Here is a 20,783-nt window from a genome sequence, read left to right as displayed (position 1 = left end):
CTTGTTTACACATATACTGAGGTCGAATAGGTATGTAGTAGAACTATGCCTAGTTCTACTAGTAAGATGATAATCTTATATATAAAACGAAACCGCTATTAACTGACTGATCTATCAACTCATAGCTCAAATCATTATTTGAATTGGTCTGAAATTTGGCACACAGATAGTTATTATGATGGAGGCATCCGCTAAGAACGGATTTAAAAAATTCAATCTCTAAAGATAGATGAATCAATTAAAAAATTAACAATATTACTCTTGTCAACAAATAAATAAACACGTGTTTCGTTTCTTCTTTCAAAAACAACTCCTTCAGGGGGTGGGAAGAGGTAAATAGATATACATTTAGCTTGTTTGAACAACAACAAAAATCTAAAAACTCTTGCTTTTTTATTCTTTTGTATTTATCCAGATAACAAATTTAGTTCCACTAAGAATTGCGAAGCCACAAGCAAAAGCCAGAACATAAGTACAGTAATAAGTTTACGAAAATGTAAAGAAATTCGTTGAAGCTTCGTTGGATGAATTCAGACCTGAAAAGAAAGGGGTCTGTTAGGGTACAGTTTTTTACAACTGTTAACTCAAAACATAATGTAGATGATCTACTAAATGTAACGATAAAAGTAAGTATGTAGATTTTTCGAGTTTTTCAGAAGGGCACTGTACATAGATATATGCATATGCATATTTTTTTACAATGAAAATAGATAGAATAGAGGTATTTGATCTCTATGTAATACTGTAATACTGTAACGGTGTACTTACTATATGGTATGGATATGTGCAATGTCTGCGCTACTGTGCTTTGTACATAATAATTGTCTTGTACTTAAAGGTCGTTCCAGTTTAAACTGGCACTTGAACAATATAATATAATGTGCTGTAGTATAACTAACTGTATTTTACAGATAGGTACTTTTCTTTATACGTGTACATAGGTATATATTTGTTTACAGTGAAAGTTGAAAAGTTCGAAAAAATAACTTATAACAATTAAAAATAGAAATATTATTCATCTATCTCTTATGATCTCAAAGATAAACGTAAAATTTTTCTCATTCACAAACCCGAAGCCATGACTTTGCTTAACAAATCTTTCAAAGTAATTTTTGGAACGAATTTCCTTACGCGACTTGCCATGGTGAGTAAACTGGCAGAATTCATCACGCAACAATGTGAGATATGCTTTGTGTGTGCCATATCCATGACAACCAATGTATACCTACTTTATATTATTTTTATTTAATATAGTACACGAATTTTGCATTTTGAACTACTTACATCAAAAACTAGTTCCATGATAAAAGTTTGGAATTTCGTGGGCATATTGATTTTCTGCTGTGTCATTCAAAAAAGGATTTTTCGAAATTTACCCCCTAAAAGGATGAAAGTTTGTATGAAAATAGTATGTTTGTATGAGTGCACCACTTAACCGATTTGAAAAATTCTTTTACCTATAGAATGTTACATTATCAACAAGTAACATGGGCTGTATTTTACTTTTAAAAAATTAGGGATACGCGCCAAAAGTAAAAATCCATTAAAAAGTGAAACCGTCATTTTTGAGTTCACTACTTAACCGATTTTAAAAATTCTTTCACCTATAGAATACTAGACTTTCACCAAGTAACATGGGTTGTATTTTATTTTCAAAAAAGTTGCGATTTCCCATCAAAAGTTAAAATCCATTTTTATTGTTATTAAGTTAAAATACCTAGCCCTGGTACAGAGTACAGGGCAGGTTCTTCAAAAAACTCTACATTTCTGAAGACATTTTTCTAGTATAATTGTCAATTAAAAGAAAATATTTAAACCACTTTTACTTACTGCATCCACCAAATTACTCGATTATCATAGCTTAGAAAGGTTTTGTTTGAAGATATGAGTGTCTATTTTAAAAACTGCAATTAAAAACTATTAAGTTGCAATAAACCCTTTTCTAAAGAAAAACCGACATTTTAAATATCGTTAACTGTACGTTAACTGTGGATTATATTAAAGAGAGACTATTTACATATTTCAGCATGGCAACACAAATGTGCTTTTCGAATGTATGACACAGCAAAATATACGAAATTCAATGTGAAAATTTTATATTTATAAGCAATTTCAACAAGTAATTTGAGGTTAACGTTTTCTAAAGAGAGGCAGATGATTGTGAAATGAAATGTTCGTTTTTTTTGGCAATTTACTTTTGAAACAAACATGTCTGACAGGACCTCTGCGACACTTAGATTTTAAGCAATTTTAGTTTATAAGATATCTTGACGCTAAGAATTACATATGCTTTTCTGCTGTAAGCCAAATTGAATAGACAGTTTCATGAGACAATGTTAAAAGTTGAATATTGCACTATATCAGTACTGATGTGAACGACATACTGATTTAACATACGTAAAATATATGTACAGAATTCAATTTTTTTTTAAATGTTATCTAGTCTTGAGATTCATTGAGTGTATCAGAACAAGTGACCACGAATTGTATATCGTACAATTTTACAGAAATCTTTAATTAGATGGCATAGTGAAGTCTTAGACTAAATTTAAATTTTTTTTTAAATATATCTGTATAAATTATAGCTCATGTGTTAGTCTGGGTTTAAAAATAAAGATTGGTAAGACCACTGGGTTATAGCCTTTATCTACCTTGTTCTCACTTATCCCTCTTCCATAACACTTAAAATAAGGGCAGGGATTGTTTTACACAGGTAAAATATATGTTGTTTTCAATTTTTTTAAATGTAAAACAGTCATAATTCATTGAGAATATTAGAACAGATGGCTATGAATTGCATTTTTACATTTTAACGTTTAACATTTTTATAGAAATCTTTAATTTATGGTTCAAAATGATGCTCATTAATGGCGCAGTGAAATGTCACACTAAGTTTGTTTTAATATTTCTTTACAAATTATAGCTCATGTGTTACTCTTATGTATGAGCTATATTATTGTAGAGTTTCAATCAAATCCTTGTCAAAAGTTTTTGCGTGAAAGCGTCACAAACAAACAAACAAACTTTCACATTTATTATACATATATAGTATAATACATATATATTCTTTGATACAATCGACTTATAAAGTTACAACAGAGTTTTGTTCATCATTCCACGTGCGATAAAGAATATTTAATCAATTTGTATGAATATTATGACATTTTTTCATAAATCATTTACAGTACTTTCATAATAAAATCACGTTTGATTTAATTATTAACAATAAATTTAAAAAAAATATATAAATATAATAATAATATTTAATTATTTAAACAAACAAAAGCTACAGTTATTGAACAATAAATATAATAAAAAAAACTTTTAACAAAAAGAAAACCGACTTCAAAAGAAAAATTTTTCCAAAACAAATTAAAATGCACTAAAAAGTAAACAAATAATGATAATATAATGGAGTTAAAATTATTGTTATTTTTGGAGTCGGTGTCAGCCAAGCTAATGTAGCAAACTGTTCTGTCAGATTTGTTTCCTTGGCTGCCACCGACTCCAAAAATAACAATAATTTTAACTCCATTATATTATCATTATTTGTTTACTTTTTAGTGCATTTTAATTTGTTTTGGAAAAATTTTTCTTTTGAAGTCGGTTTTCTTTTTGTTAAAAGTTTTTTTTATTTTGTGATTTTTAGTGAATCTGAAGTACACTAACTAATTTTTCACTAAAAAAAGAATCATCGAAGTGATATTGAGTTATTCGTCCTCTTGTCGAGCATACTTAATGAAAATTTAAGACTTTTATGATTTTCTCATGGATGGCGTTGTCAGAACTAGACCAAAATAAAATGGGACCAAATGGAAAGCACCAGCTTTCAAACAGATAAAGAATCATCAAAATCGGTTCACCCACTCAAAAGTTCTGCGGTAACAAACAAAAAAAAAAAAAAAAAAAAAAAAAAAAAATACAGTCGAATTGATAACCTCCTCCGTTTTTGTTTGAAGTCGGTTAAAAATAACGAATTAATAAGTAATATTTATGATAACACGCGCGTACAATTTATTATTTATGATTTATAAATACGTAATTAAAAAACATAGTCAATTAAGAAAGTATTTTCTATCGAACATTTCGATAAGTTATGTATATTAACATTTTAAACGTCGCGTGTAAGTTTTACGTAATAAATAAGGTTGCCAACTCAAAGTAATCTAAAAAACATCGATTACATTAATAAGTCGAGTAAATTCGTAGAAATCTGAATACTAGAAAATAAAAACACTTCCATAAATTTGTGGTTATAAATGCTTTATTTTAAATTCATACGAGATTTGTCTGCAAGCGTCGTAACAAAATAGGGGATAATCCTGATGTCAAATTAACAATATTACCCATAAAAATGCAAAACTAAACTTGATACCATGGCAAATTTTGAAAGGGAAATTAAAATTTATTAAGAAACGAAGAAGTTATATATTTAATAAGAAATCAAAGATTGAATTTAAAGGTTGCTCATCTCCTTTTAGCAAAACAATGTTTTATATGTAATCTCTATGGCGATACCTACGTATTACATCACTAGTGGATATCTCCCTCTTTGTTTAATTAGGAATTTTAATCGTTCATATCTTGCTTGCATGCTAGTAAAGATTTTTAAAAACCAACTTTACTTTTCTATTCGTGAAGTGAGAACTCTTCATCTGAAGTGATAAAAATAATTTAGTCCGATCCCCTATTGTAACTTGGGTTTAGAAATAAATTTTAAGATATGAACTGCGTTATATACCATGTGTGTTTGTACCATCTAGGCATATACATATCTGTAGTATGACAGAATACATCTGTTTAGTAATGCATCTAAGCGAGAGGTATTATATACATTTGTTGTAAGATTCGATACGACAGATCTTCTGTTGTATGCATGCAGAGAGTGGGAGTTTTGTTGCATACAAATATTACAAACTCCCACTCTCCAAGCGTCTTCCAACTAATGTTCAATACATATGTATATTGTACCTCTCGCTTAGATGCATTACTAAACGGATGTATTCTGTCATACTACAGATATGTATATGCCTAGATGGTACAAACACACATATATTATATGCTGAATATATTTTAACAAAAAAACTATTCGATTTTAAATCAAATGCATTCGATAAAAATGGTTAAATTTATTTGGCGACGGGGAGATTTATAAATTTTGTCAACAAAAAGTTTAGTTTTTGAGAAAATGATGGTTGATATTTTTGACATTTTAAGGCACTGAAATCTTAATTGAGAAATCAATTTTGAGAGAAATCAATAGATTTTATATAAAAGGTATGACGTCGTGTGTATGCAAAGGTTATCTGTTCTCTAAATATTATGGCCGTGAAAATACTTTATTTAACTTGATATTTTCATGCTCCGTTCTCCACCTTTGTACTACAACATTTATTTCTTTAATAAAAATGTTGAATTCTTTTGCAATTATTATTGATTGTGTAAACAATAAAGATGATTAAAAAATTTTCAATTTGATGCAGTTTTATTGTCCACTGGCAGAGTAATGGTTATTTTATTTTTAACATGCGTCACCTTGTGTGTTTTGATGCATTGTATGTGCAGGTATTTCATTCACTGATAACATAATATCCGTTTTATTATTTTATTCTTACATAACGTATTTTTATCATTTTTGAATTTTTGAAACACAAGAAACGGCATGGAATATGTAAATTTTGAAGTAAAATGATTTTATTTTCCTTAAATGATAAATTCTATCCTACTGTCGTCCTAATGTATCTCCAATCGAGAATGTCGACGGGGAGGAAAGGAATTTCACATCATATTTTGTCAAACTTTTTCCATGACAAAAATTAAAATTTAGTTTCTTTAGGATACACTGTTGAAAAACATTCAAAATTCAAATTATGTTCGTTTTGATAGTTTAATCGGCAGTCCGGCGAAGTTTAATCCATCTGAATTTTCATCATTTCTATAGATGACTTCGTTCAGAAGCTCAGTAGGGTCGGTGGTGACTCATTCTGACGCTAGAGTTTATCAGTATCGATGTTGTTTATTTGAAATTTAATTTCAAATAACTTTTGTAACCAACATTTTTTGAGTAAAATTGAACATAAACGAATTATTCAATAGACAAAAACTCTCCCTTCTCTTTTCGGATTTAAATCGAAAAATATCGATCCTAGAAAAAATTGAAGAGGAATGGCATATTTTCGATTGAAACTGACCAAGAAAAATAGAGTGATTCCAACAGAAAAAAACCAAAAACCTTCAACAATTAATAAACTTAAACTTTTATTGGCGTAATAAAAATGAAAGGTCACCGAATACACAACGCAAATTTTAATTTTAAAAAGAAAAAATTCCAATGTTTTGATTTAACGTAGTTCCAGCATGGTATTTGCAGTTTCTATGTTAAAGCAATGGTACAATTTTTTTTTCGACAGAATTTAACGAAAAATTAAATTTAAGAATTTAATAATGCTTACTATTAATTCCCAAAGTTTCAGAAATTTTGACCGTTTAAAATGGGAAATAATTATGCCAACGTCCCAATTTCGATCAATTTACGTCAAAATTAATATCTCGAAAGGGAAAATTAATTTCTAAATTTTTTTTTTAGAATTTTATTGTATAAACATTTTTTTCTACTTTTTCTTCAATATATAATAATATCATAAAAAATAGTTGGAGAGACCGGACATTTTACATGCTTTAAATGGGACATGACCCTCAAAATCGCGAACTTTGTCTTTAAATATCTCGCGATCTAAACGGTCAAAAATTATGAAATTTTAGGAATTCATAAATAAAGCTATTATAAACCCGAGAAAAAAAATTCGGCCAAATCTGTCGAAAAGTGATTTCATGCTGGTACTACCTTAAAGATATATTCTTGACTGGCGTGGCAGTAATATGTAAAATTGAAGTGGTAACAAATTATGTGAATTTTTTCGTGGTCATGGTTATTGATTTCTTTATTTCCTTTGAATAATAGAATAAATTTTTTCGTCTATTTCTTTTATGTAAGAGTTTTGGTCAGGGGAATCTTTTTGGGTCAGTGCACTTACATAAATCGTAGAGGCGTGGATCAAAAGTTTTGACACTAGATTTTTTTTATGCATTCATTCAATAGAGGGTTGTTTGGAGATCTTAAATCTGATTTTGCGCATTCGGGAAATTACGATTATTACGACTGATAGAAAAAAGTTGTGTTCAAAGTCAAAAATTTTTCATGAGCTTCTAAAACAGTTTGTGCTTCTAACCTTTTTGCGTCCTCACGGGCAAACAGTGATATTTACGAAAAAATGTTTAAAACAAAAGTTAATTTTTTTATAAGAAACATTTTTTAGATTTAAACTTTTGTTCTACCTCTAACGGTTTATAAAACGGGTCTACCAACCCAAAACCCAATTGATCTATGTTGCTCAATTACGAACTCGACTTCGCTTTTTAAGTTCTAAGCACGATATAAAAATTGCAGCTTTATATCTCTTGAAGAAGAAGAAGCACTATTAAAAACCTATTTGCAAAAAATTGTTACAAACAGAAACTCACGAAAAAATTTGTGACTTTGAACACAAATAACTTTTTTGCTAATAATCTTACCGTGTAAATGGGTTTGAAGAAAAAACACAGGCAAGTCCAGCGACATCAAAATCATCAAATTTGAATGAAACGTAAAAAAAGTCATTTATAAAAAGTCCAAGATAGCGGAGAAAGCCTTTAAAAAGCTGCTTAAATAGCACGCTTTTCATGCAATGAAATATTTTGAAGTGAGATGTGTTTGAATTTATATGTGTTTTAGCCATATCAAGAAAATAAAATAAAAATGTAAACCTTTTTTATTATATCTTGACGTCATTTACATTAATTATATTTATTTTTTATTAATATTTGGACATGAATTTTTTTATTGTCCTGTATTTATTACTTATGACATCATACTGAATTACTGAATGATAAGTTTTATATTTATTTTAGTCTATGAGAAGCCTTGATGTTGAAATTTGTATATACAGCTAGCGGAAATATTGGAACTTTCTAAATTTTCGACTCGCAAAAAATATACCTACGTCGATAGATTTGTGATGTATTATCAAAATTCGAAAAATCAACAGATACATTATTTTCGTCTTATAGCCAATATTCTTAACCCTTAATTTGTGCAGAGCCCTTTTTCCTGCATAAATTGTGGCCATAATAAAAAAGCTCCGATTCATGACTGGGAAGTCAATCAGAATGAATATAACTTGACATTTGCCATTGATTGAATCGAAAAGAATCTCGCATGTATTGATAAGAATGTGTGTTGCTTTCGGTGTGGACTATTTTAAATAAAATTAAGAACTATATTTCTAAGACGTGCTTTGTAAAGCTGCGTATATAAAGTCTTCATAGCCAAGTGAAACATATCCATTTCCTAGCGAATCGAATCGTCTAAATGCCTCAGTTAATCGTTCTATTTGTACACACAATGCAATAAAATGATCTAAACTAATGTGTACATGATTTTCAAAATCACCTTTTAAAATTAACCATCGGACAAAACTAGGTGAAAATCTGTATCCCATAAAATTTAAGGCATCGTTTAATTCCTCTTCATTGATGTTTCCAGAGTTGTTACTATCAAATTGTTTGAACGTATTTTCCCAATGAACGATAAAGTTATATAAATGTTGGAATTCATAAATATCAAGAAGACCATTGTAATCTTTATCAAACATTCCAATCATTAACTTACAAGCGAGCTCGGAGAATTGTTTATCATAGCCACGTTCTAAAGCCATTTGTAATTCTTTTGAATTAATATGTCCCGATTGATCCTTATCGATTTTTATAAAACATTGCAAAACATTCGGTGAAATTTCGGTTTCGGATGGAAGAAAACTCAAGCTTGGCCCTGTATAGCTTTGACCTCCCATTCCTGGATATCCACCATAACCACCTCGACTTATTCCACCTGGAACCCCAGCTGTATCCGTATTAACTTCAGTTCTACTTTTACGTCCTAGTCCACCCAGACCTCCAGCCATCCCATCTTGACCTTGCATTCCACCGCGGCCCCCACCCATCCCACCCAGTCCTTCACTCACTGAATTTCGTCCCCCCATTCCACCCTGACCTCCTATTCCACCTTGTCCTCCAGCCATTCCACCTTGACCTCCTCCCATCCCACCATGACCTCCACTTCCTCTTCGGCCACCACTACCTCCGCCGCCACCACCACCACCACTAGCACCATCTCTCCCTCTACCTCCCTAACGCATTGCATTTATTTAGATTTATTAAAATAATCCAAAAGTTGGTTGCTTCACCAAGAAAAAATTTTAGGTAATTCGAATTTTTTTAACCAACCACTCTTATATCCAATCACTGTTTTGAGGTCGAAATTTGGAACAAAATGATAGACAGATGCACCCCTTCATATTTATGCCAATTTTAAATTAAAGGTAAAATTATTTCTCGAAAACGTTTATCTCTTGATCTAGATACAATAAGTTAATTAGTACTTACGGGATCCATTGTGCGATTTTTACCCGAATTGTTGCCTATTTTTTTGTCGTAATTTTTACTCGTTGTACAAAATATTTCCAATGAAAGGTTAGGATATATAAACTTAAAAACGAACGTCAAAAATTATACTTTTTATACTTTTTTTTTTTCGTGAAACAATGAAGTCCAGCTTGTATCAATGTAGAGGTCTTATGGATGCTAGAAACTGGAAAATTGGAATATTTTGCCCTTAAATTAGTTTGTTAAAATTACTGACATGTGAAATAATATTATTTCAAAAAGGTATCTTAAGAATTCAGTTTCTATAGTACCAACACAATAAACTGCTCTAGAGATCCCTACATACCATACCAATTACTAATCATAGTAGAATTAGACAAGGTTCCAACAGAATTAACCACCAAAAAAAGAAATCACACATAAGTTAAATAAATGCATCATAAAATAAGAAATTTTATTTAAATATTAAAACATTTAAAAAATCTTTGCATTTTCATGACGACATAGCTCTCAAAAAATTTCCATAAAGCTTTTTTAATACAGGAAATACTTTTACATGCCTTAATTCAATATTTTATGGAGCGCATTGTAAAGCTTCAAACAAAAATTCTTCATAACGAATTGTGATAGCTCCATTTCTTTGTACATCGCGTAGCATAAATGAATCTGTTAATCGTTGTATCTGGACACACAGTGTAATAAACTGATCCACAGTTATTCTTGAATGACTTTCAAAATCAAACTTATATACTAAAAACCGAATAAACTGAGGTGAAAAATTGAATCCCAATAGTTGTAATGCTTGATTCAGTTCTGATTCGGCGATAGTTCCAGATTGATTACGATCGAATTGTTGAAACATCGTAATCCATGCATTGATGAAATCATATAGTTGTTGGAATTCGTAGATATCAATGGTTCCAATGTTATTTTGGTCAAACATTCTAATCATTAATTTACATGCTGATTCGGAATAATGCCTTCCCTGATTATTAACTAAAGCCGCTTGTAATTCTGCATAATCAATTCTTCCGGACCGATCTCTATCGACCTGCTGAAATATTTGTTGAACTTCTGGTTTAATTAATGCTTGATTAAAGCTACCACCTGGTTGACCAACAAAACCACCACCAGAATAGTTACTTTGTGATTGTGGAAACCCATTAGGACCACCCGTTCCTGGATAACCATCAGATACTGCGCTTCCTGGATATCTTTCTGGGTCTCTCATTCCGAGATTCCAAAATGGAGATCTATTTGTTGGATTTGCTGTATTTTGATATCCACCAGGACCTCTTTGTTGTCCCTGCCACAATATATCTTCGTTGAAATAATTATATTAAGAAATTCGTTTATACTTACTGGATACATCTTATTGTTTCAATTCTGTTAATGCTTCAATTCAGTTATTAAATGCCACGCGATGGGTTCTTACGATCATAATATTTTCATTGCAAACTTCTAAAGTATGGAAACATGATGAAAGTTGCATACATTTTTTAAAGTTTTTTTCAAATTGAAAGTATAGATCTATAAAATCATAAAATACAAGCCTTCAAGTCATGGGAAATATTCGTTAAATTAATGTATGTTATACTTAGATATGCAGTAAATATAACGGAATGCACAGCGATTATTGTCAAGTCAAACAAAAGTCATCTTCAAATTTGTTCCTAGCTTATCAAATGCCTTTTGCCCGTGAACAACAAAAAAAATGATTAAACATTAAAAAAAATGGCCAAATGTTCAATTTCAAATGTAGAATTTAAGAGTCGATTACTCGAAAACTAAGCCGAAACTCGAAAATTGGCACCCTTCATTTTCGATTTGTTTTACTATGGTGGCGCCACAGTTATCGTACTCTCCCCCTTTTAAAGAATAAAAGTATTGTTTATTAATTATCAAAAATTATAATTTTAATGATTAAACTAAGACAAATTTCATGAATTTTTTTCAAATCTTCCAAAGTAATTGAAGTTCTACTGCAGATACTTTGAGGTTAAACATAATTTTATTAATTAAAAAATATGAACCTGATTAAAGTACCAATAAAAGTAAACTTACATAAATGTTCTATTCTATTTTTTAAAAATATTTAGGTATAATTTTTTTTAAATTCATTTTTAAATTTTGTGAAATTGGAAAGTGTCAAAAAACTACAAGCATGCCTACTAGGTACACACATGATAGGATTCTGTAATAGCAATAGTAGTTTCGAATAAAAACTTTTGTTATTCATTATATCTCATATTATATGAAATATACATAGTATATTCAGTTGAGTCCCAAGTTTGTAACGCTTAAAAATATTGATGCTACTAACAAAATTTTGCTATAGGTGTTTATAAAATCACTTCATTAGTCCATTTCCGTCTGTCTGTCTGTATATCTGTCCGCCTGTCATCATGATTACTCAAAAACGAAAAGAGATACCAAGTTTCAGAAAATTTGACCTATACTGTTTCCAAAAAATTGAAATATTGTGTAATTTCTTGGGTTACAAGCTTATATTATGACTTGTACTTAATCAATTTCTAGTTCAAGGTGAAACAAACGCATGGTAATATATTTAGATTATATCAATAAAAATGGTATGTATGCTAATAGGTATTAATTAATATATGTTTAGATTTTAACGTAAGATATTATGATAAGTATCAATATACCTATCAATCAAAATGGAAGTTTTTGCTTTGAAACAAAACATAAATTATTACGACCAAATAATAAAACATAAAAGAAAAAAATATCAAAAAACCCAACTGCTGACTTTCACTAACATTTTGTTAAAGGTTTTTTCGAATCGTTAGATTAAGGCGCGAGCGACAAGCCCCTCTACTGCTGGCAACCGTTCTCGCATTTGTTGTTTATCAAAAAGTTTAAAATTCGAGTTGCAAATTATTGACCTTTCTTATAAAAAGTCGAATTAAATCCACATCGATGACAATTTAAGAAAATAAAGTATTTTGAGTTTTTAACAGATAGTTAAAAAACCAACATATGAAATTTAAAAATTCCCCCGCAATTGCGTTTTCTCCTTGTAGCTCCCTTCAAACTGAAACGATTTCGAAGAACTTCTCTTTTTTAGTTGTTTCGGGTACGGAACCCTAAACTCACACTGGAGAAATAGAATCCGTATAGGAGCTACGATGCCACAGACAGGCAGACACGCTTACATAGCGTCAAATCCCTGTTTTTGATTCGGTGGTAAAAAAGGTGTTTACAAAGAAAGTGAACATTATTGTATGACATATCTTTTAAAATTAACAAACTTTGAGCTATGAGGGTATCTAATAGAATCGGCACTCGAAAGTACACAAAATCTTGTAAACTATTGTGATTCCAAAGGTTCGAATTATGGAGAGTTGACTGTATTGTTAGGTTTTTTTCAAAATACAAATATAAATTTACTAGCTTTATACCCGCCCGTTTCACTGGACTTAAAAGTAAAAAACACCGCTTTATAGCCTCCACCTCTCTTGATGTGCACAGTTTTCAATTTTGTTAAATGTAAAATAGTCATAATTCATTAAATGTACCAGAAAAGTTGGCCATGGATGGTTTGACATTTACTATTTGAAATTTTTATAGAATACTTTATGGTTCAAAATGATGATTACAGATCGGCTCCATCAATAATCATCATTTTGAATGATTTGAACCGAAATTAAAGATTTCTGTAAAAATTAAAAATAGGAAATGTCAGATTAAATTTAATTTTTTTTTCTTTTTTTATATATTTTTATAATTCATGTGTTATTCTGAAGTATGAGCTATATTGCTGTACAGTTTCATTAAAAACCATTCGCTAGTTTTAGCGTGAAAGCGTAACAAACAAACTAACATCCTTACATTCGCATTTATAATATGTAGAGATTAAAGAGTAAAACATTGAATTACTTTATTCAAATGTGCTAATAAAATTTTTGTAACGACTATAGGATAGGTAGACAAACTTATGTTTTTTTTTTCTTTTTTGCTTACTATCCATTTATATGGAAACAACGTCTGCAGATATTCTGATAACAATTTTGTAATCATATTATTAATTATATATCTACCTGTGTTTTTATTTGGCCTTGTATTAGAACAACTGAATGAGTTTTGTTAAATAATAATTATTTTTGCAAACGTAATAAATGCAGACCATTGAGCTTTAATTAATTGAATTTTTAATGACAAAAAACAAATTATTCAAGCGCAAACTTTATATTATATATTTGTACCGTTACAGAATATGATAATTTAATGTTGCATAAGGGATGGTTAAACATTAGTTTGATACCTAACCTAACCTTGCAATTCAGGGTTAGGATATTCATCAGACGCCGGAAAAAACCGTAAGAAAAATAATTTCCTGACCATATGAATTGTAACAAATGCAGTTTGAATACATTTGGGATAGCCTTATTATTATGGGAGAGCTAGAGACCACTCCTTTTAGGTGGAAAGATAAACTGATCTTACCACTTTGGGTGTGGTCCGTGGATGCTAAAGACTCTGAATATAGAAAACCGGTGAAAATCCCCAATTCTTCGAAGGAGTCATTTCACTAGAATATCTTGATGTTTATTGTTCGTATTGAGGTGTCTAAATTTGTAGTTAGTTAGATAAAAGCTCTAGACATTTAGTGAATGTTTCAAGGTTGCTTAGTAAACTAACTGACCATTCGTTTTCATTTACAAAATGATTCTTCTTTGTTTCGGACTGTTTTCAATCAAGTAAAGACATATCTTATATCTTCTATCCTTGTCAAAAAGCGCTGCTTGAAAAAGATAAACTATATTTAACTTTCTTAGGTTGAATAGTTTTTTGACAACTGTCCGAAACAAAAGCAAATCGATGAAAAGATCTATTGATTTAATGCATCAATTATCATAATTGAATTAAATTGATTTGGAAAATCTTAAAATTATCAGAGACTGGTATTTACACCAGTTTTTTTAAAACCTTTTCTAGTTTATTTACATTTAATCTTTTAAGCTCAATGAAAGTAATCAAGAACATGTAAGTCTTTGATTGAAAGTCTATCAGTTTCTGTCTTGATAACACATGAAGACTGAAGGTTTCTGTTTTTATGTTTCGCTGCTGCATATCCCTTACATAGTCAAGCAGTGGTATACTTACTCGTATGTCTTGAGATAAAAGTTTATCATTACATTAAAACGATTTTATTGCCCGGTTTGTTTAAATAAGGTGTTTAGACCGTCATATAGGATGACTCACCATTAAAACATGTGTTATTCACCATTGTCCACTGTTTCCAAAAGAGACCATTATTTTTTACACAAGAAAGATTTTATTCCCAAGTAGTACAAAACCGAACCTAGAAGTTTTTGATACTTACGAAAAAATTGTTTGCTGGGAGTATTGACTTTAAGCCCCTTACATGCCTTAAAAAGGCTTAAATTTTCAAAAATTATTACCTATTACGGGGGTATTAGTATAAGGCCTTGGGTCAATTAGTATTAGGCATTACTTATTTCGGGGGTCTACAGGGGGAGGGGGTAACAAACATTTTGACTGAAAATTCGAAATTAGCGATCCCAAAAACCCTCATTAAGTCTTAATTTAAAGAAAAAAATGGTCTTTTCATTTTGGGAGTCTTACAGACCCCCGAAAGGGTTTGGGGAGGTTCATAAAGGAATATATTAATATAAATTTCTTAAATTTCGGGTTATTTATCATTTTGATCTTTTTAAAATCTATCTGCTTTAATATACGATTTGATCCCTCTTCACATATAGACTTTTTTAGGTTAATTTTCTGAAGCCAATGCAAAAAACCGCAAGTCAATACATCCAGCAAACAATTTTTTCGTAAGGAAAAGATTCCTTTACTATACTAAAGTATAAAAACAAAAAAGTTTCTAAATTTGACATTTTAAATCGCAATTAGATCCTACCTTTTTCAATTCGAGCTCTATTTGCAGCTTGTACTAATGAATAATCCCACATAATTTGACAACAATAATTAATTAACACTAATAATAATATCACACAAAATCACAAACATTAAATTGAATTAAACATTAACATAATTTTTAAAATGTTATGAAAATAAAAACAATAATAAATAGTAGTAATAAACACACATTTAAATAATATAATCACACGTTGAATTTAATGTGGTAAAACGAATACTGATGTGTGATGAATAAGTTAAGAAGGGTCTAACTTCGTCTCTCAAACTGATTGTTTCTACTTGCTGCTGATGTTATGTACATTATAATCAAACGTAGATTATGTGAATGTATGTATTTGTGATGAAGTGTTTGTGTTCTTATCAGTATTTTAGATACAAATATATTTTTATTATAACACAGTTGTAAATTTTTTTAAATAATGTGTGATTTTAAATGATTGATGGTCAGAGAATATCTAAGAAAGCGATTCCCAAAGAGGTCCATATAGACTCCCAGGGATCCACGATAACCTAGAAGAAGTCCATGTAAAAAAATAATTAGGGGTTCATGATATAATTGCATCTAGGGAGGTGGCGACTTAAATTTTTACTTTTCATTAATCTACACACAAAGATAGTTTTTTGCTTGGACCATGACGGTTATAAGAAGGAGAACGATCGCTATAGAAAATATTGTCCCCGAAATATGGATAAAATAAGTGAGGCGCTGCGACCGCTAAGTAGTATCAATAAAAGCGGGCTGTTGTGCGCTAATTTGAAATGATATATCAATTTGTACATTATGCAACTAACTTCATCTGTTTGTACTCATAAACAGCTAACTTCGCAGATACTACTTCTTGATGACAGCGCGGCTGGTGGCTGAAAAATGAACTATAAATTCTACAAATTTTCAGGGACAGACGCGCTAATGCTTTATCACGTAGCGATCGTTCTCCTTCTTATAACCTTCATGGTCCAAGCCATGAAGGTTATAAGATCTTTATAATCTTCATGGCTTGGACCTGAAAAATACGGAAGCCTGAATGGCTCACTGTCCATTTATAAAAAAGTGGCGCTATACTATATTAGCTTATTTTTTAAATGTGTACTATCCACAAGTATAAAATCAACTTTTAAAAAAAGTCACTAGTCCACTTTCAACAAGTGCACTTGTGACTTGTGGTATTATCGAAACGAACCTTTTTGAAGATGTCAGTCGGTGATGACTATCCTTTAATTAGACACTACTTAAACTGTTTGGAATTATTAATAATTGTATGTCAGGATTTAATAATAATATAATAATGTTTATAATTTGTCTTATGTAGTTAGTTTAAAATTTTATTTAGTATTATATAAAAATATAATAATTCATTGTTGATGTGTTTCTTTTGCATCTGTACATTTCGAATTTCTAACCTTTAAAAGTATTATTAAGTGTTTATTATGAGATTATGACGTTTAATTAGAAATCTGTACATGACAAAATACTGACACCTTCAAAGAGGTTCGTGTACATAATGCCACAAATCACAAGTGCACTTGTTGAAAGTGAACTAATGACTTTTTAAAAGGTTAGTCTTATACTTGTGGGTAGTACACATTTAAAAAATAAGCTTGTGTAGCGCCACTTTCTCATAAATAGACAGTGAGACATTCAGGCTTCCGTAGAAAACATAACAAACAGACCGACGACGATTAGTACTAAATTGTACTGTTTTAGATTTTGTAAATAAACTTTTTTTCGAAATTTCATAATATTAGTAGCGAATCGATATATCCCATAAATAAGTCGCAATAAACATTGAACTTGTAGTAACTTTTATATGTATACTCAATGTCACAAAAAATGCTCGTTTTAAAACATTCTAAGTGTTACTATTATAACATAACATATGATGCGTACGCTTAGAATGTTTTAACTGTGGCACTTTTTCTGACAGTGAGTGTACATGCTAGTAAGAAGTTGCACTTGCACTGGCTTGTTAAATTCATTAATGCATAAATAGCAATATTAGGATCAAACTTTTCGCTAAAAAAACTTTGATTTTAACTTATTATTTATTCATCATGTATATTTATTCAAAAATACAATATTAGCTAACCAGGCAGTCTACACAAAATCATAAAACAAGGCAAGTGGTTTACGATACAAAAAAGTTTGAGGACTTCTGATCTAAGTAAGTAAAATTGTAATTTGTTTTGTGAAAATTTAAATTAATGCTACGTCACTACCAGTTATTTTTAATCTCCCAGTTATAATATACTTAATGAAATAAGTACAGTGTGTTGGTTCTATTTATAAAAACGTGTACTATATGTGTATTTTTAAATTGTGATAAGATTTTCCGATATACTTCTATTGCTTATCAATAAACATAGAACATGTTCAAGATATTTTTAAATTTAAATTCGAATAACACAGTTGGTTACAAACAACAAACATGCTGAATAAAATTCGTTTGTAATGACTTTGAACTTAAATGCCAATCGAAAATACCTTGAAAATCGAATCGTATGCAATATATTTGTTAGTTTAAATCTATGACACGCGAAAATTAAAACATATTTAATTAGTCGAATATTCTGTATATGATAAATTGGGTATCCAAATTTGAAGCTTGTTCACAAACAAGAAAAAAACGCGTGGGGAAATTTTTCCAGGCGAATACAAACTTATAATAATAATAAGAGAACCTAAATGGCCGAGCGGTCTAAATTAGGTTGAGGGTTCAAATCCAGCCAGCGGCAGTGTGAACAATTAAAAAAATTAATGGGGGCGGTAGAATTGATCACATTGTCGTCGCATGGATAAGAACGAAGTAACCGAATCCACCGACATCAAAATGTAATTGTAAATATGTATGTATGATGTAATAATAATAATAATGGGATTTAACCTCCGTTTCTCAGACCACGTCTATATCAGAGGCCACCCACATCATTATTTTTAATCTTTATTTATTTGTTAAACTACACTCAATTATACAACTAATTTCATGATGTGAGTGGATTCGGTTACTTAGTTCTTACCCAAGCGACGACCATGTGATCAATTTACCGCCCCATTAACTATTTTTGTTCACACTGCCGCTGCATAGATTCGAACCCTCAACCTGTCAGCCAGTACTCAAAGTAAGTAAAGAAGCCTTAACTAAAGTTTTTTTATTACTTCAGATGAAGAACTCTCACTTCACGAATAGAAAAGTGGAGTTGGAACGCTTAAAATGCCTAATTAAACAAAGAGGAATGTCCCCACGAGGGTATCGCCATAAAGATTACATATAAAACAATTGTTTTTGCTAAAAGGAGATCAATTTTATTTTCACTTTCAAATGCCATGGTATCAAGTCTTGTTTTACATTTTTATGGATAAAATGGACAATTCTACATCAGAATTATTCCCTATTAAATCGAAGATTCTAAGTGTTAATCGCCGCAAATAAAAAAATTAAAACATTAACGTTGGTAAGAATAATGAATGCCATTTAACAACGGCGGGCCAAATACTGTTGGTATTTGTACTGAAAGCGTTTGAAGGCAATTTCCGTTAAATTCTCACTATGGAATATATTTCTTTACTGCCAGTGAAAGATGTAGCCTGGAGTAAAAGAACTGTAAAATTTTCAAAGTGATGAACATTTTCAAAGTAATGCTTGTGCTAAGATACTCATGAATGATGCTTTTGAAAATAATTTAGTCATCACCATCTGACAACTGAATGTAAACTCATTCATACTGGAAAAAAACTATAAACATGTGATTTTTTGTTGTTAAAAATTTACTAAAAACTAAACAAAGATTTAACTAGAGATACCGGTAATAAATCATACACATGTGATGTTTGTGATAAAAAGTAGACGAAGAGTAGAAAAATTCAAGTAAAAAGTCGTCATTTCGAAGAAAAACCACATTCATGTGATGGTTACAACGAAATTTGTATACAAATTAAATTTCCGTTAAAGATATGGTATCATAATAGATTCATTTCTAACCTCAAAATATTTGTACATGTATATTTTATTCAATAGGGAATATGCATAATTTTTTTTTTTGCTATAACAAAAGCTCATTCATAAACAAATCAGAGATAAATTATTCAATAACAAACAGCAGAGATAAATTATTTTTCGTATAACTATAAAAACAACTAAAATAAAAACCATTCAAAGATTTATTTTTATCTCCTTCTAAGAAAACAAAATTTAGCATGGAGTAGCTACGGTAGCGCATATAGCCGACATAGTAAACTGACGTTACATACATTTTAATTTCCCCCCATATACTTTATTTATTCTTTGTTTGACAAGATTTGGACAAGCGTAATTTATTACTCACTAGGATAGAAAATTCAGATATTTTTCGTGCGCTTGACTGCTTCCGTTAGTGAATATCAAGGGGGTAGGCGATTTAAAGATAATTAATTACACTACACGAAATTATAGATCGCAAAACCTTTTCTTATGGTTTTTTTGTCGATATCTCTAGCCATCTCTGACGCTAGACAAAATATTAATAATCGACCCTAATTATAAATTTGTAGTAAGCTGAGTTTGAAGTTCAGATTTTGGTTAAGTATCTTAAAAAATGTGACCCATCAGTCTGTATGACTGTACAAAATTTCAAATCAATATTTCTATAAATAACAAAAATATTAGTGTGTCTTCGTCTTAAATGCAACAGACTGTAGATTTTGAAAGTTGGTTCGAATTACATGATTTTATTGAAAATCTGAGTTGCGAAGGGCCACATAAGAGTTGTTGTTTAGCTACATACAATATAGTAGCAGTATACAGAGGTAAAGAGTACCTATAGTAATTGATATGGTATTGTTAGAAAATATTGCGCATTAAATATTGTTTACTAAAGAAAATGATACAAATGTACTCATTTTCGTATATCATATTTAGTTTTCCCATAACATGTCTTCTTTTGTATGTTTTATATATTTTTTTACTTTATTTATTTCGATGTAACAACAAAATAAAGATTTTATTTCAAATATATGTGTTTGATTGTGTTTTGCAGAAGTACTTTTGTATATTTATTTTGGATAAATTCTATTTACTATTACAAACTTGTGCAGTCCCCCACCAAATTAGCAACGAGTAACATACATAATAAGAGTAATTACGATTATAGCTAATTCATACTGATGATGACTACTTGGTAGTCGAAATGCGTATTTATAAAATACAAAAAACTGATCTAGGAAATTGGGGCAAAAATTGCAATTTATTTCGAAATATCATAGAGTTCTCATTTATTTTTCTTCGTTTGTATGAACGAATGAATGGATATATGATTCTTACGCTTTCACGCAAAAACTACTGGACGAATTTTAATGAAACTTCACAGTATTATAGCTTATACATCAGAATAAGACATAGACTTAT

At 30.1% G+C, this 20,783-nt stretch overlaps 1 protein-coding gene across 7 annotated transcripts in view; it reads right to left on the bottom strand.

Annotated features, from left to right (window-relative positions):
- Positions 1 to 20,783, bottom strand: part of LOC123291706 (SH3 and multiple ankyrin repeat domains protein 3) — a 99,587-nt gene that overhangs the window by 25,903 nt on the left and 52,901 nt on the right. For 6 of the 7 annotated variants that reach the window (XM_044872092.1, XM_044872094.1, XM_044872096.1 and 3 more), the window contains exon 1: positions 15,386 to 15,439. The exons of the other annotated variant lie outside the window; for it this stretch is intronic. In XM_044872092.1, the coding sequence (XP_044728027.1) occupies positions 15,386 to 15,437 (52 nt within the window). In that variant the 5' untranslated portion in view covers positions 15,438 to 15,439. Of the gene's footprint in view, positions 1 to 15,385; positions 15,440 to 20,783 lie in introns of those variants that run through there. 7 annotated transcript variants of the gene reach the window in all.

This window comes from Chrysoperla carnea, chromosome 2, assembly GCF_905475395.1.
Source record: "Chrysoperla carnea chromosome 2, inChrCarn1.1, whole genome shotgun sequence".
Classification (NCBI taxonomy): Eukaryota; Metazoa; Arthropoda; class Insecta; order Neuroptera; family Chrysopidae; genus Chrysoperla; species Chrysoperla carnea.
Note: the sequence above shows the minus strand (reverse complement) of the source record. Positions and strands in the feature narration are given on the sequence as shown.